We start from the raw sequence: 26766 nt of genomic DNA, 5'->3' as shown, positions 1-26766 counted from the left end.
CCACCCTCTTCTCCTTCCCGCTGCTTAAAAAAACCCTACAGATAACCTATAGATTATTAGCATGAAGATATAGCCAAAGTCTAAAGGGGTCTTGAATTTGTTCAAAAGCCATCTTGGTGTTAAAATGGTGCCTATCCTGTGCTCAGAATAACTGCTTTGAAAATGCATGAAGCAAAAGCTCGGTGCATGTAAACAGAAATAATATTTGCTGTTGCTTTCCAAGTTACTTGTAAAGTCTCCAAAAGCATGGAAGTAGCCCACTTGTTAAGGGACAAGAGACAACTTCCCTACTTCCATATACAAATTTGTTTTAAAACTATCATGTATTACAGTGTAATACTACAGGATATTACATGGAATAATGTGGTATGAGTAAATGTTTTCTTCAGATAGATAGAGCTACGAAATGCTGTGCTCTAATAGCTGATAAGTGATGCTAAAGGTGTTAAGAGTTAATTTACAATGTAGTATTTCGGACTACTGGAGCCCATTCATTACTCTGTTTGGTTTATTACCGTTTGCAAAGAAGAAGGACATTTCACAAAAAGATGGGAGGGGGAAGGAAGGATCTCTCGTTAAACAGCATGTAGAACACCAGTCATATTCTGCTATCTGTGTACAGCGGGGAGGGGTGCAGAATTGGTAAATCAGAGAACCATGGCTATCCAAGCTTATTTATAGAGGGCTAGAAACATCCTCTGGAGTGCTGTACACTATGGATGATGGATGTAAAACACCCATATCCAGAAAATGTAACATTTGTGTGATTTCTTCAGTCCTGTGATCTGCAATGCAAAAGACAAGAAGCATTTGTTGAAGCTAAACAGCAAAACATTTCGGAGTGCTTCAAAAAATTGGTGTCCATCTAAAACCCTGCAAATTGTCATTATTAAAGCACAACATTTCTGTGCTTTGATAACAACTAAAATGCTTTTTTTTATTACTAAGAATCATTTTTTTGTGATAAAAAATAAGATTTTTCTCACATAAGGATCAAGCATACTCACTTTTTAATAGTGACTTTTCTATTTTCAGATTTTGTTTAAGAATAGATTTCCAAAGCAGTTTTCAAAGACTATTTACACACAATTCTCTATATTCTTACAGATAAGGTAACTGGGAGCTATAGAAAGGCAGAGCCTTACCAAAGATTACAAGAGACATCAGTGTCAAAGTCAGAGTTGGAACATGTGTGTACTGAATGCTAGCAAGTCAGCATAAACAGAGCATGGGGCTGCTGCTCTTGGTCATAGGTTTAGATTTATTGGATATAATTTTATTTTCAAAGAAATATATTTAAAATGAAATATTTATAAATCTGTAAAATCAGAAGGCACAACAGAGTAAAATGTTAACTGGAACACTTGTTGTTTGATTGCATTATTGTTAATTTAATATTTTATAAAGATTCAGTGCATGTCTTTTGGTGTATGTGCTCACAACTCCCCACGCTCCTACCTCCCAAACTTAAGAAATAAGAAATGATAAAGACTTGTTATTACTCTTGGAAAAACTCCAGTTCAAACATTTTCAGTTTATACAGATTTTTCTTTTTTCCCTGGACTAAAGTTACTAAAGGCTTACGGGAGAAAGAGCTGCCAAGGATTTTATAGGTTCCTATAAAAACAAAAAATTAAATATATTTGAATCTCTATATTTGGTAACTGTGAAGGAGACCAAGATTAAATTTTGCTTAAGCAATTTTTTGCAGCTTAAATTTAAATTCATGAGTTTTTTTAGTTGATCAAGAGGATACGATTTCAAAAAAGGACTGTGGACTTAAATTTAGTTTGGTGTCATCAAGAACTACAAACTTGCATGCAAACTACTCCTGTTTTATTTAAAGCCTGGGCTTTCAGTCAGAACTTGAAAAGGCTGGCTTTTGCCCCCATTGACTTCCCTGGGATCTGGATCCAGCCCAAAGTATTTCATGACATGGGGAAATGATCTAGGTTTAATTGTCTATTCTGTTCAGAGACTTTTGTTACAGGGTTATGATAACATGGCACTGTGATGCATGTTCATCTGTCACATTTTAAAATCTGCTACTACTAATTAAATAATCGTAATTGTTTTTTATGATTTTTTTTTTGTCTTTGAGAGAGAGAACATTACTTGCCTTGGATTAGCATATTTCCGAAGACTAGAATAAATATTTATGCAGTGCAGTCCTTCAGCAGAAAGTCTGTACATTCTTCACAGGTCTCCATAGTTCTCTTACTCTGAACATAGAAGAGTAGTCATTTGAATGCACTGCTTAACTAACTATCCCACCCCACACCTTGTACAGCTTCAGTATTTAAAAGGCTTAACAATAAAAAAGGTAAGTAGTTTAGAAAAAAAAATCTCTTATAACATATTGATGGCATTTAATTATCTACATAAACTAGAATGCTTCAGAAATGCATGTGTGTGTGAAACAGGTTTGACAGCTACTATTTTTTTTCCCTCTTATAACAGTGGAAAACAGTGCTGGAAGTATATTGGTTTCTCTCTCTTTCTTTTTGCTTCCACATTTAGGGCTCATATACTATTCTTTACATTCTAAAATACTGAAAAAAGTAAGAATGTAAACTCTCAGTAAAAGGACTCCACACCTTCCTTCCTTTTTTTTTTTTTTTTAATAAAGGGCATAAAGCAAAACATTCCTAAGCATATGAAATAATTTTGCTGGTGTTAAGAACCAGTGGAAGATGCAAACATTATACTGCTGACTTAAATAATGCCAGGATTTCACTGTAGATCCTTATGGAAAGTACAGGAAAACATTTAGTGTATAGTTCCTTCATGGCTCTAATTACGTATACGTGGTCCTTCCTGGATATCTAGAGACGCTTTCATATTGCGTTACAGGAAGTAAGTTAAGGGGCTGGTGTTTTTTTTCATAAAATTATTCTTTCCTGTTGATGCTAGGAGGTAAAAGTAATGCTTTTAATGCTTGGAAACTTGGAGAAGTTTTATATAGAAATACTTTTTCAGAAATGTGAGTAGTGACATCCTTCCTGGCCTATTTCAATATTGTATGTAAAATAGTCACATGCTACTCTCCTGGGTTACTTTACTTCAAAACAGCTGTTTCTTCGATAAAACTATGCCTTTTGAAATGTAGCTTTTGATTGCAGTAAAATCTAGCCAGAAGTCATAACACAACAGAAGTGCCTATCTTTTAAACAGTTACTCATCTTAAGTTAATTGTTCTTTTTTTCCTTCAGAAAGCTTTTTCCCAGTTTATACTGTAAAACTCATGATGAACTTTGGTTTATGTAAACAGTCAAACTTGGGGGCACACTGCTGAAGTAAATACTTTGCTAAAATGCTGAGATCAGGGACAGATAAACATTTTTAATACAATATTACAAAGCAAGCATGCTTTCATAAGACTTATTGCAATCTTAGTAATGATATTTCTATTGTATTATAAAGAGATATGCCTTTTATAGTAGTGCACATTGGACATAAATGATGGGATCATTCTTTTGTGTTTTACCTATTCTTGTTGTTTACACTGCTTTGAGAAAAATCCCATGAAGTTTCTGACAGAGTGCCGAGAGAGACTTAATGTGTATTACAATGTAAACTAAACTGGTGAAGCACAGTAAGAACATAGGAACTACTAGGTTAGACCAAAGTGCCATCTCTCTAGTATGCTGTCTCCATCAGTAATGATAAGCAGATGCCTAGCAAAGAATAAGAATAGGACAAGTGAATGTGAACATGATACTAATGTTGTCCCAGCCTACAAATATTTCTGCCCTGGATTTCCTAGGGCGGAAATGGTTTCTAAGTATTTTCCTTCTGTAGTCTGAAGGATTTCATTTATAAAACATTTGATAACTATGCTTTTTATACAGAACTGGCTATGTTATAATAAATAAAAAAGATAATGGACATTAGACAAGGAAAAAACAATATTCCTAGGTATCTTCAGTCACATACAACAGATCTGCACATGAAACACTAACACTAATGGAGGGCGCACTTATATTTGTGTTGGTGAAGAAAGTAAATGTGTTGGTTTGTCGAAGACGCTATTGGAATGGACATCTAAAATGCACTGATTGTGTTGGGTTTGAGTATTAACCACTCTAATGCCATTGCTAGCTTCGCGCTTTTGTTTACAGGTTAGATAGTATTACACAGGCTTTTGGTCCTTAACAGCTGAAGTTTTCCTAAGTTCCTTCTAATAAGAAATATACAAGTACTGCATGGTAAGCTGATGGTTACTTTGGAATGAGAATTTAATCCTCAACTAAGAAAGTGAGCTGTCTTAACCTACTCTGCACTACAGACTGGGGAGAGGGGGAAATTACAGAACCTGAATTCTATTTGTATTTTTCTTGGTGGATCCTCCCAGGAGTATCCTGAAAGCTACTAATGCTCCTTTGCAGGTATAAACAGACAAGGGAATATGAGTGGTAACCATGAGACAGAAAGTAGGGGCAGATGGCATTGATATTAGGAGTGCAGCATATCAATCATCAGAACTTAACAGCAGTATTTTCAGGCATTAGTGGAGAAATAACATCCCTCATACTTTTTAGGGGATTAAAAAGAAACTGTTCACATTCATATTATTACACACCTATGTTACAGCATGTAACAGCTACAGTTGTGTTCTTGGTGGAAACTAAGCTATAGAGAACTTTAAAGGAAAGGGACTGGTATTTTGGAAGAAATGTTTATGTATTTAAAGGGACTCTGTTTGAAAACAAACCTTTAATTTTTGTTGTGAATATGGTGAAAAGTTAAACAGTAAAATGTTACTGATAGAGTTGTCCCTCTTTAAATATTAGGGTTAATGCTATTTATAAGGATGTTTATTTTGTTTCTTAGCATACATTCTCAGCTCCTGAATTGGTATGCAGTGCTTGTTCCAGTAATTAAGCTGTTTAAATAAGGAATTTGTATGTACTGTTCTACGGAGACAAAGTTCCTTAGAGTGTAAAACTGGCAGGCCTTCCATGACTGTGTACTCTAAAATGTTAAGATGTTATTACATTTCTTTGATTCCACTGAAAATAATAATTACTTTCTACCAAATAATATACCTTTCTTCCTCCATGCTTTCACCATAAACTTAAGTGCACTTAATTATCCAGTTGTGAATGTGGGGCTTTTTAAACCAGAACCTCAAGTATTTTACCTATTAAAATAATTAAATTCCATTTTATTAAGATAGGCACTAAAATAACTTACATTGCAATATTTATATACCTAATACTAGGAGAATTATTACTGTATTTGCTTTTTATTTGAAAGTGAGAATGGAGTCTGTTTTGTAGTCTCAGGTAGTCACAGTACCTTATTCTGTACACCCTTCATATCATTAATGGAATGCATTAACATTTTAAGGTGACTGTACAAAATTATATAAATCACTTAAATACTAGAAGAATGAATTTCCAGTCATAAGTTAGACACTTCTTCTATCCTCTGCTTTAATAATGTTATCACAGAGCACAAACAAAAAACAGAGGGACTAAATGAAGACCAATTTTGGGAAACAAGAAGAAAGGGACGTTTTTAAAGACCACTATGTCACAGCACTAGCTTTGGGGTTTGTCTCTTTTCTTTAAAACAAAACAAAACAAAACAAAAAAAACCCCAAACCTTCTTGCTGTACACTTACAGAAGGGTTACATTGATTTTTTTTCCTGCCAATTTGTAACTTAAAACACAAATACCGCACTGACTTGAGTAAAACCTGATTAAAATTTTGCCTTTTTTAAAAAAACCATTGTCTTAAAAGTGTTGTTTATTCTACAGATTTACAACTATAGCAACTAAAGAGCTATATTGAGTGTTCCACTTCTGCTGGGTAAAGCATGTTTCCAGTTAATTCAAGTTCACAGCACTTGAGTTATTTTCACAGTTAGAAATATTTATCTCCTGCAAAATTCAGGAGCTTTGTGAAAAAGGGAAGTCTCGCATAAAATGATTTGTTATGGTCTGCTAATAGCTGCACTTCAACAAGTTTTGGAAAGGACTCAGTGGCAAAAATATTTTAAATCTCTCACGCTTCAGAGATACAAGTTTTATATTCTGCTAATGACTTATTCGTTGTTAAAAATAGGGTGAAACTGGTTATTACCTCTTGCAAACTAAAAGAAAGAACTAGTGAATTTTTTATGTTACCTCCTGAAATGTCAAGGAATGCTCTTTAAAAGAAACCACACAATGTAGCTTCTGATATTTTAAGTATCACGGTTCTGGAGATGAGAAATAATAATCTCACATGGTTTTAGTATTGAAAACATACCTGCACTCAAGTGTGTTACGCATCAAGTCATTTAATTCAAATGCCCTGGGGCTGGGTGTGTTTAAATCAAACAGGATCAGTAAGAAGTTACTTTTTTAGTAACTGAGTGAGGGGTTTTAAACCTAATACCTCTTGTGTTCAGTGAGAGAGGCGGTCAGCTGCAGAAGAATGCATCTGGTTACACGCAGTTACTTAATGAAGTTTTATTGTCAAATTAGGGCAGGAGCTATTTCATCACATGGGACATACAAGCAAACAGATTTTAGGATTACCCTACATGCTACTGTAAATCACAGCAATGTATTTTTAGAATGTGTGAACTATTAGAAAATAGAGTACTTTGGTTGCCAAAAAATGAGTCTCTCAGATGTTTCTTCTGCTGAACAGAAAAGCTCTGACATGTGCAGTGAGTTTATGCATCTATATGTGGCACTGTAGGATGCTGAAGATGGTCCAGTGTTGCTTCAGGATCAGTGTCTTCTCATAGCTATGTGTTTCCCGGACTCTCAATAACCAATTTCTGCGTGGAATACAGTTGGCCAATAGTAACCTGAAATCAAATTAAAATGTCAGAAAAACCAAACTGGAAAGTAAACAGGTTATAATTTCAGCTTCACAGGGGAGATTAAAAACAAACCAAGAACTCAATAGCCCATTATTAAGCTTCCTGAAGAAGGCATTTTTCTTTCTATAAACACATTTTCTAAGTAATCCAGCTCATCTTTATCAGCCTAGACCGTAAGAAAAATAACCATACATACATAAAATAGCTGCATATATAAAATCTTGAAATGATGATATTGGGGGATTCTGTTCAAAAGCTGACAGTAAAAATTAACATTGGAAGTTACTACAGAGGAAAAGCAAACAGCCTGTATGTTTAGAAGAATGTAAAGATGGATATAATTAGCAGATATTTCTGATTACACTTTTTGGGTGGAGAACCAATATACAAACTGCATGGTAGTGTATTGTTTTCCAGTATCTTCGGTATCCACAATTTAATTTGCATCACAAATGGTCAGAAGGGTTACTTACACAGTTAGTTCAGCAGTAATATTTTACACATACTAGAACTCACTTCTTGTTCAGGAGATGGTATGCACGCTTTCTATCTCTGTGCTTTTTAGTAAGATGAGGAAACGGAAACCGATAAGCAACAGTTACATTGTTTTGTTTCCCATTGTCCTTTAGTACCTTTTAGTCTCTGTCATAACATCAGTAAATCATAGTCAGATGTGTAGTAGTGGATAGCAGTCACACACAGGCTCTTTACGTAACAATTAAGATGTGGAAGGAAAAAGTTTAATGCCCGTAGGCTAATGTAAGCAGGAGAGAAAAAAATTATTTTACAAATATGAATTTTGGAGTCTACCCTTTAATATCTAAATAAATGGCCTATTATGCCCTTTCTCTCCCCTACTCCCTCCCAAGGCCTAGTACACAGTAGCTCTGTGTCCTCTACACTAATGGAAAGTTCATATATTTAATTATGGAAGTAGAACAGAAAAGGCAGGCTTTTAATTTACTAAGCATAATATATTTAGCAGAATTTAATACTGCACAAACTAAGCCTGACTGCAAGTTCCTTAGTACAACCTCTCAAAGTAGTGAGAAATTAGGGAAAGGGATTTTTCCCAGCATTTTTCATTTACCATTTTTGAGGGGAAAAAATCCTAGTAGCTCTTTAAATTAAAATTTCTCATCTATGGTGACATTCACATAAAATGTATATAATATTGCTTTTGAGGAAATCAACTTTTTCATCTTGATAAACAGCCTTGTCTGAAACTTGCAACACATCATTGATTTTAATCTTGAAATATTCATTACAATGGAGGATTTATAAACCATTCTTAGAGGAACACTAGTTCTCCTTGCCAGCAAACGTTCCACTCTCTTAGCACTCAGAACTAAGTCAGTAACAGTATATGAACAACTCTGATCATTTTTGGAATTACTTACGAAGCAAGTTGCACGTAGAAAATTTAAGAAAAAGGTCACACACAACTTTGTGTTGTTTTACTGCTAGAAATAGTAAGCTATCAACAAATGTTACTTACCAAGCAGAACTCACTCCTTCTGGGTTAAATGGCAAGCTATATACCACAAACCATGCTGTAATACTTAATTTTTGTATACTGTGTTTTGGACCCTAAAGAATCTTTTATCCTTTCCCATACAGTAGAGCAAATTTAATAGGAGGCTCACAGAGCTCAAAAAAATAAATGCTGAAACCTGAATTGCAGATTTTTTCTGCCCTAGCTGGAGGGATAGAGAGGGCTGAGTACGTGACTTAGTCAAACATACTCAGCCTGGCAGATATCTTTGTAGGAGAAAGACACAAGCTGTTGTTTTCTGACCCTGTGCCAAGAAGTGATACTATCTACTGTACCTCTTGACTTGAGCACTGTAAAATCATAGATGCATGTGTTGAGTTGCTTTCTTAATAAACCACAGGCATGCACACATTTCAGTGACTGCAGTACCATTTCTGTCTTCAGTAGTCTGCTGCAGCTTATATGTGCTCCGTTTCTTAGTTCCAGAACTTATTCCATGACATTTAAAGTTGAGCTTTGAAAATTCAGGATGTTTTAAACTGTTAGCCTTGCATTTCTAACATTATGATCAAGCCCTTCTGTTTCCCACGCACTTTAGAAAAAACAAATACGTGTTCCATTTATAGCTGCTGAAAAATTCACATCTGCATCACCAGAAAGACTGCAAGAGTATTTACGTACTGACATTTATTAACCCTCTGAATCAAAGCAGCATTCTTCAAACGTCCCCATGGAAGTTAAGACCAAAGAAGCACTTCAGCAGCAAGCATCACTGGGGATTCTCTCGAAACTTTAAGAGTTAAGCGACTATTGATTGTATTCCTTCTTCACCAAGTCTGTTTGTGGTTTGTACACAGCAGGCCATTTACTCTTCTGGTGCATGGCTGCAAGCCAGCATATAGGTCGGTGTCACAGTATTTTCATTAATCACAGGAAGCTCTTGTGGAAAAAAGCTCTACCATTTGCTCAGCAACTTTGTTACCCTTAATTTCATTTACTTCTATAGGGTAACATGGTACAATTTATTTTATTTACCTTTTCCCAAGGTAACAAGAATCTCAGAGGTCTGTATGTGGGGAAGTTTTCAAATAGAATTAAATATGAAACAATAAATGTCCTGAAGATATTAGCAGAATGCTCTATCACCCTAGACTCTCAAAAAATCCAGTTAAATTGCCAGCTCCGAACTCTCAAATGTGCTCTCAAATGGCCCAAGGCTGGCCAGCCTCTGGTTCTCAGGACCTCCTGTGGCTGATGAGCAGTTTGTGGGCAGCTTTCATGCCAAGCTGTGCGACACAACTCAAGTGGGACAGTGGTGACCGGAGGAGGATTTAGGAGGTAGGATAAATCCTAGAAGCTGCCTTCCTATGCGACACAGCCAGTGGAGCAGCCTGTAGACTCTTTGCCACTGCTTACAAAACACTGTTAGAACATCTTCCTCAGCTTCTGAAGGTATGTGGCCGATATTGCAGTTCTTATCCGTAGAAACATTTTGCTTCTCAGCTCAGAGTTAAAGTGACTGTCCTATTTCTGCAGGACTGAAATTAGGTGACCAGGTCTTTATAGTTTTCCTAATTTCCCCACAGTCATTTTAGAGTGCATCAATCTGCTCTGAAAAGTATGATGACATATTTACTTGACAGCTCTGTTTATATATTCAAAATGCCTGTCCAGTTTAATAATCAGCACATTTTTTCCTGCCTTAGTTGTACTGGCTATGCAGTACAAAAGTATCCAGGTGTCTATTTTTGTGTGAACTGTAGAGAATGATAATTGAGGAGGAATAAACTGAGTGCTACCAGATCCTGCTGAGTCAGTGAAAGAAGATAACTTTTTCTTGCTGTCCCCAAACTGCTCATCATTATCTTCCTGCCAAACCTGACATTCTCCATTTACTAGCTACCCAGTGACCTACCAGGTACCTAATGACCTACTGGCTACCTAGCTTGAGTGAGGGCTCACTGACCAATATCAGTGAAAATGGCCTAAAAGTACTCAGGTAAGAGTACCCAAGGCAGCAGATCGGAGGAAAGATAATGTCCAAAAGGCAGTGACAATGTACACCCAGGGCTGTATCCCCCGTAAGTGGATCCAAACGACGATGTCACACACCTTCAGTAAACACATGGAAAGTCTAAACAGCAAGACATCTTGCCTGTAACATTTCTTTGTAGGAATGACGCATGAGAAGAAAAGACACCGCTTGGGTCTCAACCCTTTATGGAGTCTTGAGACTTTGCAGTCGCTTGAGTTTCCCAGCAGATAGAAAAATGTCATCTTCCTAGCTGCAATCAGAGTATGTTTTAATGCAAATCACTGCAATATGACTAGAAATGTTCATAATGGTATTTTGACCATCACTTTCTAAACAAAGTCAACATAAGATTTGTATGAGGGCAAAAACTCAATGGAGCAAAAGAGAATGCACTCTTCTCTAATGATACTTTTTAGGTGTTTATTATCGCCACTTGCAGCATAAATAAGTCCCAACTCCCCTCTCAGAACCTTTATTTTCTATCATGTGCATATTTAAATTAACTTATTATCAATGGATGAGTCAGTGCCCAGAGAAACTACCATTGCGCACATATTCCAAATGCGGCTTCCCTTCTCTATGCCTTCTATGGCTCATCCCATATGTAAGATTAATAATAATAATAATATTATTATTATCAGTGTTTGTCTATTTAATAACTCTCCCCTCATTTAAAAATAATTACTGAAATAATCTCTAGGGAACCATTTTCCACCCACAAAGGCAAACCTACTCCAGGGATTTTTCGTTCTATTGTTTAATTTTATATGGCAAACGAAAACAGAAGCAGCCAAACAGGAGATGGGGTAACACTCTTAGTCTATCTAGAATCATTTTATTGATAAAAGACAAGGCCCAAACAGGTAAAAGAGATACAGTGCCATCACAGCACTGGAATATGAAAATACCACAAGAAAGCGCTGCTGATGATTTAAAATTTGTTTTCCTGAGAGAGTCATCACAAGGAGGGGTAATATATATATTTTTAAAAGAAATGCAGACGAATAACTGAAGTCGATAAGCTGCAGATGGCTTTACATATTAAACGCATTTATATATATAAACAATCTATTTATAAACATAGCTGTCTTCCCTGCAAGCAAATTTGCAACAGAAGAGGGAAGAAATGGTTACCTTATTATAGCCAAGGACCACATACAAATACATGCATTTTCATGGTTCCTTATTATGTAGAAGAAATCGTGTTTATTAATTTGTTTATATCATATACACATATACAAATATGCATATAAAAACACACAAAAGCACACATACGTATTTAAAATTAGATTGGTTTGTCTTGTTGCACCTGAACAGTTGGTAGGTTTATCTCCTAGGCACATTGCTGAATCTTAACTGAAAAGAAAAATCACTGAAGCCACTGCAGTCATTCCTGTATATACTGCCAGTAACCTTAGCTTCTAGCACCATATAAAAAAGTTGCCCATAAAAGAGATTAATTCCTATTTTCTTGTGCTACAACTATAAAACGTATATTAAGTGAATGCTGACAAGAACAGAAATGTGCCCAGAATACTGTTTACTTTTAAGAGCCAGCAACAATGTTGTTTATAGGTTGTTTACCTAATACCTTTCCCGTTAGATGATGTCCACATTCTGTTGCAAATGTAGATGAACTGGATATCATTAAGAAGAATTATCTCATCTCCCGTGTGAGATATGCTATATACAAAATACTTTATTACGAATACTTTTCATACTGAATAAAGCCTTTTAAATATAATATTAAATGAATATGAATAGTAATTTTCAGAATAATCTTGTAATGCAGTAATAAATAAATGTGTTAAATCCTAATTAAAACACAACAGCAAACCAAAAACTCACCTATGATTTTTCAGTGCTTTGCCAAATTTCTACTTATGCTAAATGCTGTAGCAGTGTTGTTGTTGTTGTTGTTGTTTTGCTTATGAACACTGAAACACTACATTTGGCTCCTTGAATATCTAAGGCATCCCAGATCTCCAGAGCTCAACTCAATATTGCAAAAAAATTATGATTTTAGAGACATTTCTCTTATTTTTAGTGGTTACATTTCCTTACATAGGAATGAGAAAAGAAGTGAAGGAAAACACAAAGCTGAGAAGTCAGAATTATTGCATAGTCTGCTTCTGCCTGTGTTTTTCAAATGTTGTTTTCCCTGTTCCTTTGAGCCAAAGCATCTTCTACAGCCATTGCCACATGAAGCTTTCAAAAAAGCAAGAAAAATTATAGCTACTATTTGTCCGGCTTTCCCTACCTATATAGGAAGGTACAAAGGAAAGTAAACCTGCTGGTATCCAGAATTTATCTGAAAGTGCTAAATAATGATAAATTATGTAGTTTTATTGGAACCATATATACTGTATCTTGGTACAATTTTGTTCAACCTATCACAAGCAGGATCTCATGGTAATCATTTAATGCTCTTATTACTCTATGCATCTCCCTGAAGACATGCTCTTCAGTGAAAGTGCAGAGAATCAAATCTAATCCAGCTATGATTAACACATAGAATATTCTAAGCACATACCCTTACATACATTTGTATATAGGAACCTGTGACAGCAAGGGATTCTTCTTTTTAAATGCTGATTTTTTCACAGTAAGGCGCTTTTCTTTTTTTTTTCTTTTTCTTTTTTTTACCAGCCTCACAAACCACATCATTGACACAACAACATGGCCTTTGCTCCAAATAGCACGCTCTTAATAAAGCTTGACATAACAAATAAGGGTCCTAAACAGAGAAAGAAAAACATTGGAAAGACAAGTGTGCAAGATAACGTGGTGTTTCAGTGAAGTCACACCGTTTCAGTGTTCTCATTCCTCGTACGCCTCTTGGCCTACAGAAAAGCCTAAAGCAGAGAAAAGGCATGTGACAAGGAAAATGCCATGTTAAAAGAATACAGGACAAAATAGCAGATGGCATGAGGGCACCCTGTTGACAAGGGAAAAGAGATATCCCTCTACGGGTGTAAAGAAAGATAATTGTATGAAGATGTCAAACGGTGACTTAGGAAAGTCAGCAGTGACGGATTTTGGGCTTAAACAGCTAGGTGAGGGTTCGATATGATGCACATCCAAGCAAGACGCAGATCTGCAGACTTATCTGCAGAGACAATTCTCTTACCGTTTGTCATCTTTCATGCCTTCAGCATCTTAGCAGACTCAAGGCTCACACCTCTCCTCTCTTCCTACTTGCTATGTGCTAATATATTTCATCACGTTGCCCTTTCCTCTTTGTTTACATATAAAACCTCTACCTCCACTGAGCAGATCAAACTCCTCAGAAGGCCAAACACACAAGAAGCAGATTTTCCAAAGAGTCAATCCCATCCGGGTAAAGGGGAGAAACTGAACATACTCTTCTCATCTCTTCTGAACACAGTATGCACAACAGAAAAGTCACTTAGCTAAGAAGCTAAGTATGGCAAGAAAAGGTATACAGAACATTAGGGCTTGGAAATACAGGGGGCTAGACAAAGATTTAGGTAACACAGTGCTGAGTGTGCTGTAAGAGGTACTCTGGTAATGCTGATACATTCGGTGCATAAATGGCTAAAGCATACACAGAGGATCCTACGCTTTGTAACAACTGGATGAGCAGAACTAACGAAAGTCGGTGGGAGTGCCCTACTTCTGTGAATAGCGTTGTGCAACAGCCGCTCTCACAAAACACGCCTTCTGTAAAATGGCCAGCGAAATACTGTAATATGTGTGCATATCACAAAGTACCTCCACAGTACATACAAACATTACATTGTCATTATAAAAGGAAAATACTCCAGTCTACAGTGTCATTCTGGATCACTAATTACGGGAGACTGTTTCCGAATGAACCACTGAAGAAAATTTAGTCCTTAGGGTTTTGTGTAGATGAATAATAAATATGCTTATGCTTATTGAGCAGTGTGATAAAGTAATTTCATAGCACTAACAGGCTTACACACTGTGAACTACTATAGATCTAAAATAAGCTGCCACTTTATGCTCAACAACATTCAGAATTTAAAGACTCCGTTTGACAGCATTTGTATTTGAAGTCAGATATTAGAAATGCAATGTACCGAAAGAATTAACGTTAGCCTTCCCTCTCATCTACTGTAAACGGGGGAATATGGCTGCTAGGAAGAGCTGCAAGGCAGTTACACAAGGATGTGTATGGAATGTTTATGGGCTGATGTCTTTTAGAAAATGACTTGTTCCCCCCCCCCTTTTTTTTTTTTTTTAAATATACAACATATCACCTTCTACATTTATTTCCCTTCTAGTTTCAGGAAATTTCTACAAAATAGTCTATTTCTGATTTTGTCCCAAACCACTGGAACTTAGAGAAAGCTGCCACCCTTGAAAGTCTCCACAGAATTCACAGATCCCATCCTTTTAAAGCGTTAATATAACTCTTCCATTCAGGAAAGGTACAAAGGAGAACACAATTACTGCAAAACAAGAAGATATATCAGTTTACCACTTTCTCCTCCTTTTCTCCCCAAAGTAGGTGCAGATGTTTACAGTTTTTATTGGAAAGTCCCTAAACAGGAAGTAAAGGAAGAAGGGAACGGGGTGCAACTGAGGTCTGAAAATAAGATTTCGGGCACTTGTGGCTAGAAAAAGGAAACATCATTCATGGAGTAAGTCTTTCTTTATTGTGCAATTTGCCAAAACTGAAAAGGAACATGCAGAATGACTCCTTGACTGGGAGCAAAATCCAAATGCAGGACAAGGGCTCTAGGGTTCCCAGAGCACTGAATCTCAAAGCACACTTGTACGGTGACAAACCTGAGAGAGAGAACGGCACATGAACTTTCAGTTCTTTTAACTGAGATGTGCTTTCCTAAATGATGTCAGAAATCTTTGAGAAGATTGCATGTTTTATGCTTCATCTTTTCCATATTTTTAAGAAAGCGGGCAATACACCAAAGTACCTGCAAGGCAGAACACAGGTGAAGGCTCAACTTCAAGAACCAAGACTAAGAGAGAATGGGACAGGCCAGTCCTGGTGCTAAGCACTGAATAGCAAGACTGGCTAGAATTCTGGGAGAATGTGTCTATGAGTGTCTATGTCCAAGAAACACGTTAGAGGAAATGCTGTTGGAGCTTACCCCCAAAAAAGGAAGCTTTGGAGTGTGCAAGCCCAGTGTGGTGAGAAAAGCCAAAGTTTATGAGCCTTCAATAAGGAAAAAGCTGTCACTGCAGCGGCACAAGGAAATGTGGGTTGCTCTGGCACTGTTCCCATTCAAAGCTGATAGCTGTAGCATTTCATATGGCACAATACTCACTCATGCACATTCGCCACACTTACACTTCAATGTTAACAAGAAGTTTCCACAGTAACTACATTAACTGAAGCGTGTGACTGTATGAGAACCTGCAGCATGTGAGCCATTAGGCAGTAATAACTCCACGAGACAAATGGTAAACAAGTACACAACATATATTATGCTTAAGGACTCCCCAGTGGGAGTTAAGGGGACACAGCTCTTTGCGGGATCCTTCCCCGTGTTTTACAAAAAGTATACAGGCAGCAGGAATATGAGAAGTATAACTACTCTAAGAGCTCAGATCACCTGCTTAAATAATAGAATTAACCTTAGCTGGTAGGCAAACTGCTGCAATTCAGATGGGTTTGCATTTCTGTGACAGAACCACTTAGTGAAGAAAGACGAACCAAACAAGGCAAATATCTTTCCGTTCAAGCAGAACACGCTTGTGTACATCTGGTAAGGCAATACAATACTTAAAAAAACCCCAAGAAACAAATCCAAGTTTATTTACTTATTTACTCTGAATCTTATCCAAAACCCAAACATAAAGCGGAAAAAATTCGGGTGCCCCAGAACTGTAATATTGTTTTATAGTAGCAGTTTTAAATTTTTTTTTTTGTTAACAGTCTTTGAGCTGCCAGAATATTTCACAAAACACATTTTTGTGCTTCATTTTGGGAGGTGAAAAACACAGCGAGCCTTTGAATTTTTACATGAATGTATATTAGCCACAGTTTAATTATCTGGTGACAACATGCCTGCTTCTAGGCTCCAGATTGTCCTCACTGTGATGGTTAATGCTCATTACAGGATGGCACCACGTACACTGCATTTTGTAAAAACTGCCAGATGTCTTAATATCATTTTAAAGGAATAAAGCCCTTCAGCTTGTTAGGAAACAAAGAAAAAAGTCAATCCTATAACATTTACACTTTTCTAAGACAAGGCACAGAGACACTCCCTTTTTCCCTTTCCTTCAACAAAACTGAGATTTTGACAAAACAAAGCATTAAGCTTACATTCACACGAGGAACAGCTTACTTTACAGTTCCAGTTCTTTTTCTGCACTGATGTTGTTTAAATTACACACACCTCAGACACAATTACAGGCTGAGCTTTTCTTTCTGCACATTTAAATTACAAAATTAACTTTGAGAGCAGAGCAGAATTAACCAACTGAATCTATCTTTAGAAAATGTATTCCTGCTTCCAAAGATAGCTCTTGTATCGGTCCCTTTTGATTCAGTCTGTATCTTCACCCACAAAGAAGTACTTCACCTATTTAAATGTTTTCATGTCAAGTCCCTATTGCTGAGGCTAATCTAGCATTTGGCTGATCTGTAAGTGTGAGTTTTTATTTTTCTGCATTAGCAAGACATCATTTTTTGGCAAAATCCTAACAGATTACTAAACTACAGTCATCTGTTCCTGACAGAACCACAAAGATAACTTCCTTGTTTATCTGACTTTCTATGATGGAGGATATCCAAGAATTTCTTTTTTTTTTCTTGCTCAGCTGTCACCCTTGGCTTACTATTGCCAAATCCCACACCTGAAAGTGATCTGAGCTTAGGAGACCCTCCTCCCCAACAAGCGTTACAACGAAAGCTCTGTAAAACATGCAGCATCACCACATCCTTGTTTTCATATCCTCGGGGGATCACAGACAGTTCCTTTAGTCTTGGGAATCAAAGATTTCATCATTTGATATTTTAGCTGTAAAAAACTCCCTGCCTGGACTCTCTAAATTCTTCAGAATCCTGAGTAGGGGGCAGATGACAAAGTACATTGATGTTTTAGTACTGAGGAAGCATTTGCTGAATTTCTATGCAGGTTTGTGACTACAAGCTATCACTGTATAAGGACCGTACTATGGACACCCTCAGATGAATTAGCTGGTTCAGTTCAATTTCCAAAAATATACCCTAGTCAAAAAGAGTGCTATGATCTACTTTAGTAAACAGTCTCACCAGAGGCCAGACCTGCAAGCAAAGTGAACTACTTTGCCACTCCTTAAGACGCTCCAGACTGAGGCTGGGAGACCTTAATCTTCCTGCAGCCTTTAATGATCTCCTACCACCATGGATACACGAGGTAGGAACTCACTGAGGCCAGACTAGCTTATTGCACAGAACTGAACCCAAGTCCTCAAGCTCAAATCTTCTGAGCTTTAGGCTGGTATCCTATCATCATTTTCAGTAGGAAAGCTTGCATTTAACCTGCTCATTCTTTATCTATGCCATACACAAATGAGTTAATTTTCTTGTGCTGCTCAGCCCAGCCCTTTTTTTTTTTTTTTTTTTAACAAACATTAAGAAGAATTAATGAGGGAGAAAATGATTATTTGCAAACCCTCCAGCTCTTAAGCAGAAGATATCTGTGTTTGTGTAGATATAGGGCATAGCTTACATTAACTCCTTTAACTGGAATAAACTATAGCAGCACTTTTTCTTTTTTTGGCAAAGATATATTATTGGGTTTAGCACAACTGGTTAGAGCTAATTCTGTACAAAGAGTTCTTTTCAGCAGTGTGGGTGGCAAAACATTTTCAGCAACTGGCTTAATTAGTTCTTCCTTCTTTGCAATAGCAAAGGACAGTTCATAAAAAAAAGCAAAAGAATAGATTGTAACAGAAGACGAGGTATAAGATAATACTCTTTGCTATTCCAGTTTTGCCAACTCTTCTCTGTCGAATGTGACACTGAACAGGCTTGCCCTGGCATTTCTCAGGACAGATAACAACTAGAAGTGAGAGGTTAGCGGTTAGGCCAAATATAGCTAGGGAACGATCTCTGTTCTTCGGCACGGGATATATAATAGCATTCCTCAAACAAAACACCCCAGCCAAAACCAAAGGGCACAGTGATGGGAGCGCCACAGAGAGCTTTCCCCTCTGCAAAGCTAACCCGGGGCCGGTGGGCGAGTTGTTTAGGGATGGCTGGGAAGTCCGAACCATGAAAATGAAACAAGCTCCATCACGCAACCTTCCCGATGTGTATCAGTTATATGACAAAAGCCAACACGGCTGCCAAGTACAATCTTTTCAGCTTCACTGTTCCCAATGCACAGCATGCCAACTCCAGTGTAAGCATCCCCTGCTGACAACTGGGCACATACTTTAACGCAATCCTCGCCACCATGAGCTGGCCAGAAGCACTCAGGCTCTCAGACCGGCACAGACATGGTTCAACCTCTTCACAGCTCTCCGCAAGATACAGCTGCTCATGAGATAAAGACTGAGGTTTGTGAGATATCCTCGGCCTTCCAAATTTCAGTGAGACAGAGGGTTAAAAGCCAGCAAAGGCACAGACATTCGTGCCTACCTTCATTATATGCCATCTAGGAAACAGCTAGAGATTTCTCTAGCTCTTCTGTTTTTTAATAATCACTCTGGAGGTATACTCCAGTGAGCAACAAGTAAATCCATTTAAAAACAATCCAAAATGTTACAAACCATTATGAATGTTTCTCTTTCTCCTAAGTAGTTTGAAGAAAGGTAGGAGAATGAAAAGTTTCAGCCAGGAAAAACAGAGCATGGAGGAGGAAAAAGCTATTAGAAATTAAAACGGCAGGGCTATTTTAAGAAGTACGACAAACAGCCAATTAATGAGGAAAACTTAAAGATACCTTTAAGAAAAAAGTAAACAGTGAAACTGCAAATACATAGTGTTTAACTGTATCTACAGTTCCTTTTCTTTTTTTTTTTTAAAAAGTAATTATTTTTATGTTTTCCCATTCATTTCTTTTGGTAGCAAGTGAAAGAGAGAGGGTTACCCCTGTAGATCATGTTAGGCACACTGACTGAGAAAAGAAAAACAACCAATCAAAACTTCTTATACCTGCCCACACGCCAGTGATGGTATGAGTAGCTTGACATTGAGATGGTTATTTCCCAACACATACCTCTCCGCAACAATTGCTAGAAAGCCTGTGACGTTGGCCCTTGGAAGGCGATTGATGAACTCTGAAAAGACTGTTTAACACACTTGACGAGGGTCGGGGGGTGACAATTAAGGGCAGTATATTAAATCTGGGATTTCATCAATGAAAAATCCTGTCAGAAATAATTGCTGATACGACACTTGCCAATGCTTGTGGCTTGACAGGTTACATGTTTCCACTTTCTATCCCTTCACTCCTATAAAAAAAACACTGAAACACAAAGGGAAACTGACTGACTGTAGACAGAAAAGACTGAAGCTACTTGTACAAATACTGCTCTTACAGACATAAACAGAAAACAGAGATTCCTCTATTATTTTTAGTACTAATCATATAGAACTGCTTTTAACAAAAGGAGAGTGAGAATACCAGTTAAGAGATTAGATATGTTTCTTTAAAATGCTTTGGCACAATGCAGGTATTTATGAGAAATTACTCTTCAAATGCATATCCAAAAAATACCTTGCTCATTCTATGCTAGTTTGTTTATTTTTTTCTTTAAAAATACTGTACAAGCCTATGCATGACTGTGTACAAAAGAAAACTCCTTGTGGGAAAAAAATACAAGACCGTGGGCCAGTAGAGGGCATTGTGGCACTTCAAAAGATATTCCAGAAAATCCCGCTTAAAGAAATGCAAGCGTAAGTACTGTGTTTAACCACTTACTGCTTAACCAATGTAATATTTTGCTCCCGCTCAATGCTACACATGCACAACTGAATAAACAAAACCACATGATGTAGCTGCACTATCATGCTAGCCCTGAAACAAATCTCCTCTGCTCTGGTTCCCCAATCCAATTAGCTCCATATGCTAGAGTTACAATCCCAGATTTGAAAAGATGATCCTTATTTAATGACTAATGTCCCATGAGCCATAGCCATCAAGGGGATACCAGAAAGCATCTTATTAGTTTAGAAGTATTTTCTAAAAAGTAATAATATAAAAGCCCTTAAGCAGCAATGCAGATGGTAGGATTTTCTACCATATAAAAACCACCACAGAATAGATATTATCCCTTAAAAATAAACATCTAGGATATTTTATGAATACTCCCATTTTCTTTCAGTTAACTGGTGATATCCACTCGCAGCCATGGAAGAGAAGACTGCATGGCATTATGGACCTCAATTTCTGTGGAATACAACTGTTTTCTGTATTGCTAAAACCACAACAAAATTGAAACCATCTTGCAGTGCTAGATGTACACAAAAACTCATGAATTTACTTTAAGAAATGTAAATTTCTGTGTATTACCTACTCAGAAAAACTTATTTAAACCGAAGTTAAGAGTTGCAGTTATCAGTAGTTCAGCTGCATACTACTATACAGACGAACGCCAGAGTCAACACTGGATTTCATTAGCAAGACAGTGGCCAACAGGTGGAGGGGAATGATTCTTCTTCTCTCCTGGGCACTTGTGAGATCACATCCGGAGTGCTCGGCCCAGCTGTAGGCTCTCTGGTATAAGACAGACATTTACATACTCTCATGAGGTCAGTGGAGGGCAACCGAGGTGATCAGAGGCTTGGAAAACGTGGTGTGCAAAAAAAGCTCTGGGTTTGTTCAGCTGTGAGAAGGCTGAGGGGAGATTTTATTGCTGTCTACAGCTACCCTACTGGGAGGGTGCAGAGATGATGGGAGCTGCATTCTTCTTGGAGGTGCACAATGATCGGATGACAGGCAACAGACACAAGTTAGAACTTCGAGGAATTCTGATTAGATAAATGATTTTTTACCCTATGGTCAAACACCATCGAGGTTGCTCAGAAAGGCTGTGGAGCCTGGATTCACTGTGATATTTGTCTTGTCAGGATTTCTAAAAATCCTTGTATCACAACAAAGAAGTTCCAAAATAGCTTAACTGAAGCTGCCTCGCATAGGGGCTCTAATTAAACTCATTAGTGCACTATGAATGACCAACTATATACGTTCAGATTTTTTCCATGTCACTTCTACTGGAGAAAATTAAAGTAGTTAGTTTTTCTGATGGAGAATTTCAACTTCAGCTCTGCATTTCCTTATTGGCTAATATTTGTGTTAAAAACAAACCAAAAAATCACCCACAAACAAGCAACCAAGACCGAGTCCCTAAATCAAAATAATCCTTCAAGTATTCTTACCAGTTTAATGTGTGAAAAACACCAAGCTCACTTTACAAAAGCAATTTTTTTTAGTGGAAATTCTCCTATTTTAAAAGGTACAGAAGAATACGAGGATGTTATCTCCTCCATCCCCTTATATAGTTGTGATCACTAACATGACTCTTTAAATATTATAAAGGAACACCTTGTTTCTGGAACAGAGGTGGCCAGGTTGGACTGCAGCACCCAGAAGAGGGGAAACACTTCTTCCCTTTCACCGTCACAGCAAGAGGTGACTCTGCCTGTAGAGCTTAATGCCAAATATCACAAACCACAAAGCACTTCAAGAAAAAAGAACGGCGTAAGAGAGAAGAGAACGTAAGACCTGTTGTGTTGCATCAGTTCAACGATCCATCTTTTCAGGTATGTTGTTTCCACCACTGGTCATCAAGAGATCCGTTGGGAAAGGGAGCATGAACACGGCATGTATACATTCATCTTTCTGTTTGAATGTCTCCTTTGCTTTCAGCAACCACAGCTTTTTGGCAACTTCCTGGTCATTTAGCTGCAACAATACCATGGTTTTAACAGATTGGATGAATTTATTTAATCCCTTTCTGAACTCATCTACATGCTGGCGTCTCTCAGCATGCCGTGGCAATGAATTTATGATATAAGTATGAACTTTGTACTTTTGTTGAATTTTCAAACTTGATGGCCGATAAGTCACACAGAATCACACAGAATGGTTTAGGTTGGAAGGGACCTCGGGAGATCATCTAGTCCAACCCCCCTGCTCAAGCAGGGACCTCAGGAGCATATTGCCCAGGATCACATCCAGGCAGGTTTTGAATATCTCCAGCGAAGGAGACTCCACAACCTCTCTGGGCAACCTGTTCCAATGCTCTGTCACCCTCACAGTCAAGAAGTTTTTTCTCAGGTTTAGATGGAACTGCCTGGGGTTCAGTTCATGCCCATTGCCTCTTGTCCTGTTGCTGGGCACTACAGAGAAGAGACTGGCCTCATCCTCTTGACACCCCCCCTTCAGATACTTGTGCACGTTGATGAGATCAAATTCCACTTAGACCTTGCATTATGAAAAACAGTTCAACTGTCATACCATTTTTGACTTTTTTCATGCTGTTCAGAAAGCTTTGCTTCTTGCAAGAGCTTTCTAACTCAAGTAGCAAGTGCTCCTCATGGAAAGTATTCCTTCCTTTGTATACAAGGAAATCAGGAAGGAGTACAGCCTATATCAGAAGTATTCAATAAGCCAACATCTATGCTGTCAGGAGTAGTGAAAGCAGGACTAATAACTGCCATCAGTTCTGAATAGGTTGGAGGAGCACCTGGACATCTGCAACTGATCTGATACTAAAAATTTTTCAACCAGAAAAAGGCTATCTGGATGACTGCTCTTACTGTTATTGACCCAGGTGGAGGATTGCTGGGAAGGCACTAGAAAGTCCTCAGGACCACAGGAGGAAGAGTGTCCTGAAGCTCACATCTTCCAAGGAGCACACGATGGCCCTTGCTGCTTTGCCCTCTGGGATAGGTCTACACAAGGGGTTCCCTGACAACTGAATGAAAAGCCTAGGAGAGATTTTTCAGAGTGCTCAGCTGTGTCTGATTACCACAGTCTGGTTCAGAAAGTCTACTGTATCAGAGCTGACCCTTGGAATAAATAAAGCCATTAGCATGACCCTGTGTGGTGAACTCCAGGGACTGGTGGCTTACAGGCTGAGGAGATCATCCTTCACTGGCTTATTTATGATGTGTATTTGACCTTGTACCTGTGAGGCTGAGTACCGGGGAGTGCCTCAGAACTAGCAGGAATATGATACCAGGTCAACTGATGGTTTTGAGTTCCAGGAACTTCACATGTAACTTGGGAGTTCTTACAGGCCCTTCAGGCTTGTACGTGAGCGTGATGTGCACGGGATACCACAGAGGTGTCAGTGAGAAAAGAATCAAGTTTCTTTTCTCATGTCCATCAGTTCCCCTTTCCTATCATGAGAGAGCTTGATAAGGAAGGCATCCTTGAGACATGTAAGAAAGACGCTTTGTGCCAGCAAGACTTGGCAGTTTTGCCCTTGCAATTGAATCCAAGGAATCTGATTCCCCCCAAACATATCCAAGTGCTTGAACTTTTCATCCTTTGGCATACTCTGTTTGTAGATGTCAATTCTTCTTGTACAGCTGACACTTCTAGAGAACTGGGGCTGAAGCATATAGAAAAGTACTTATACTATGAACATGTAATGTGGTATTTTTTCAGCCCATTCAGTGGCTTATGCTGTAATGGCCAGCCTCTACTAAAAACGAGTTTCACCGTGTCTATTCTTTCTTTGTTACAGAGTAGGACAATTACAGCTAACATCAAAGATAAGAGATTTTTGGAAGATGACTATTGTTTCAAAATCCACATTGTAAACAATCTATAGAAATGGCTTTTGAAATACTTTAAATTGGTTTGGTGCTGATTCGCAGAAGCTGAGGCCATAGTTTAATCCAGCACAAATCAAAGCAGATTTTCGGAGATACTAAAAAAAGTGACTACGGTGGTTGTGCCACAGACTTCCATTGCTCTTCCGGGCCAAAATTATAGTCAGAAAAGAAAAATCTCTTACTTGCAGAGACATAGAAAGATTCATGGTAAAATTCACACTAAATAGTCTGTAAAGTTTTCTTCTGTTGTTCCACAGCTTATAAGAATGGTAATTATTTATGAATGAACAAATTCCTAAACCATACCTGCCTATAACCACGGAACATCTGCCCCAGAAAGGGAATTCAATATTATGGTTCTATAAACTCTGAGGCTCCCTACTGACAACATCTGTCCAGAAAGAAAAACAGACAGCCAACTTTTCTATGCTTTTTTTGCCCACCTGACCTAATGTTCTTTATACCAGTCAGTTGGGCAGATTTAAATCAGGCTGATAAAATCCCTTGGGTAAATTAAAATTTTAATTATGTGACAATACTTCTTGGTTCTAAACATCGGGCTTAATCACTGAAGCTCTCTATGCAGTTTCATTTAAAAAGCAGATCATCAGAAAATGTATTATTCTCAAGATACTACATTTGCTAATTTGCTGTATAATTCCAGAGCTAATTGACAACTTCTTGCCATTCTGAAAGCAGTTTGTCATATTTTGCAGGCATTCCAACACTGCCTACAGCAAGTCTGTGCCAGGTAAAATAATATCTACTGCCCACAAATAAAAAGAAAAAGAAAGCTCTCAGCTCAGCAGGAATTATGTTTCTTAAAAAAAGAAAAAGAGAGAGAGAGAGTCTTACACTCTGGTGCACAGGATATTCTGTCCAAATTAGCATTTATAGACCGATATTTTCTACCTTGTTGCAAGCTCACAATCCAATCCATAGCTACATTAAAATGTATCATCAAGGAAGAAATACAAAGAATAACCAGAACTAGAGTTACCTTAACCCTGGGGTGCCTTCCAATCATGGAAGCCTTTAAACAGCAAACATGCAAGTCAAATTTAAGTGATCAGTTAAAATTTTGTAGTCTTGTATTTTGGAACATTCATGTTCTCTCCTCCATAAACTCTTTCTTTTAACTACATAATTAGTTATAGGCAAATTATTTCAAATGATATTTAATCCATTTTCCTAAGCCTAGTAGGCTTTTATAGTTACTTTGTGTACATTTCTGTTGGTAGTATCTGCTGAGGCTGCCAACTCACTTCTGCAGAGGAGTTAAGATACTAAGTTCTCTAAGTTCCTAAAGACAGCTAGCAACCATCTCCAAGAGAGGCCCAAATTAATAAACTCTTCTGAGGGAAAGGATGCAGCATACAAGCGACCTTCTCTTGTTGGACACCGCAGAATCAGTTTGGGAGAAAGAAGTTATAAATGTTTCAACTGCAGTAACACTGGCACTTTTAAATTATTAGAGAATCATGGTAATGTAGCCACGAGACCCAATACCACAGAAAAATAGATTTCCAAAATTTGGATGTTCACAAACTGTTAACAAATAAAACAAAATAAAACCTTCAGACATGACAAGACAAACAAGTTACCACAAAATAAGGCAAGGTATATGCAAATTCACTGCAAATTCACACACGTTTTTCCCTGGCGTAGTAACTCTATAGCTTACCTCCCTTTCATTACAGACCCCCTCTTTCAGGAACTGCTAAAGCTACCTTCTGCTCAATGCAGGGCAAGAGCCATGTGCAATGGTCCCAAACCGAGGACACCCCCTTCCTGCAAAGTCATACTGTAGCCTGTCCCATAGGATCTTACTCACCTACCCATAACTCTCTAGTCAGATACAAACTCTCCAACATGTATAAATAAGAAGCATCAAGCAGCAGAGCTGAAACTGTATCTTGCTGTGTTACATTGTACCCATCGACATTAAGGGATATAAATTCAAATTTTTTCTGTCACAGAGAAAACCGTTAAATCATTAAAGGATATTGTAAGAGATGGACTGAACGTGCCCTAATTACTAGAGCTTGCCCGAGTCAATACGTAACTGTTACAAAGCTTCAAATGCAAACTGAGGAGGTTGATCTTATAAACAAGAACGATAAATACTATCCTCCCAAAGAATGCTTTTCCTCTGAACTTCATATTAGACAATAGTAATGGACTTACTTTTTAAGGGAAGGGATATACTGGTAATGCATTTATCACTTTTTGTGCCTCAAATTATGTTCAACATACCTTCTCAGACGCCGCTGTTCTGCCACCCAACTAAACTTTGACATCCTCGTTCTACAATCATGCCAAGTTTCCTTTCATCACTCAAGGTGTGAAGAACTGCAGAACAAGTCTTAAGCACTGGTCTAGTTGAAATAGCACAGAGAATCCGAGTAGATGCCCCATGTCTTACTTGGCTTAGCTCTAGTCAGATTAATGAGTTTTGTACATACCTGAAGAAATAATATATTTATTTTCAGTCTTTCTCTATGCTACTCTTCTTAAAGAAAATGTGCAGCAGCCCCTTTTATGTGATGCAGCTCTTACTCAAGGGCTTCTATCATCAAAAGGGAAGAAAGGACCTACCTTCCTCCTCTTGGGAGGAAAACAAAGTCAGATCATTGCAGAAGCTGAGAAAGGACTCCAGATTTTTAAACAGGGG

At 37.8% G+C, this 26766-nt stretch overlaps 1 protein-coding gene across 3 annotated transcripts in view; it reads right to left on the bottom strand.

Annotated features, from left to right (window-relative positions):
* Positions 1–6447: 6447 nt before the first annotated feature.
* The window catches only part of LYRM4 (LYR motif containing 4), an 88908-nt gene continuing 68589 nt past the window's right edge, over positions 6448–26766 (bottom strand). For 2 of the 3 annotated variants that reach the window (XR_011139089.1, XM_068931941.1), the window contains one exon: positions 6448–6809. Coding sequence is in view for 2 of the 3 variants with exons in the window: in XM_068931941.1 (XP_068788042.1) it covers positions 6747–6809 (63 nt within the window). In the remaining variant the exon portion in view is untranslated. The other variant, XM_068931940.1, reaches the window with a different exon arrangement.

The sequence above is a fragment of the Struthio camelus genome, chromosome 2 (assembly GCF_040807025.1).
Source record: "Struthio camelus isolate bStrCam1 chromosome 2, bStrCam1.hap1, whole genome shotgun sequence".
Taxonomy (NCBI): Eukaryota; Metazoa; Chordata; class Aves; order Struthioniformes; family Struthionidae; genus Struthio; species Struthio camelus.
The sequence above is the reverse complement of the archived record's forward strand: the minus strand, read 5'-3'. Positions and strand labels throughout refer to the sequence as shown.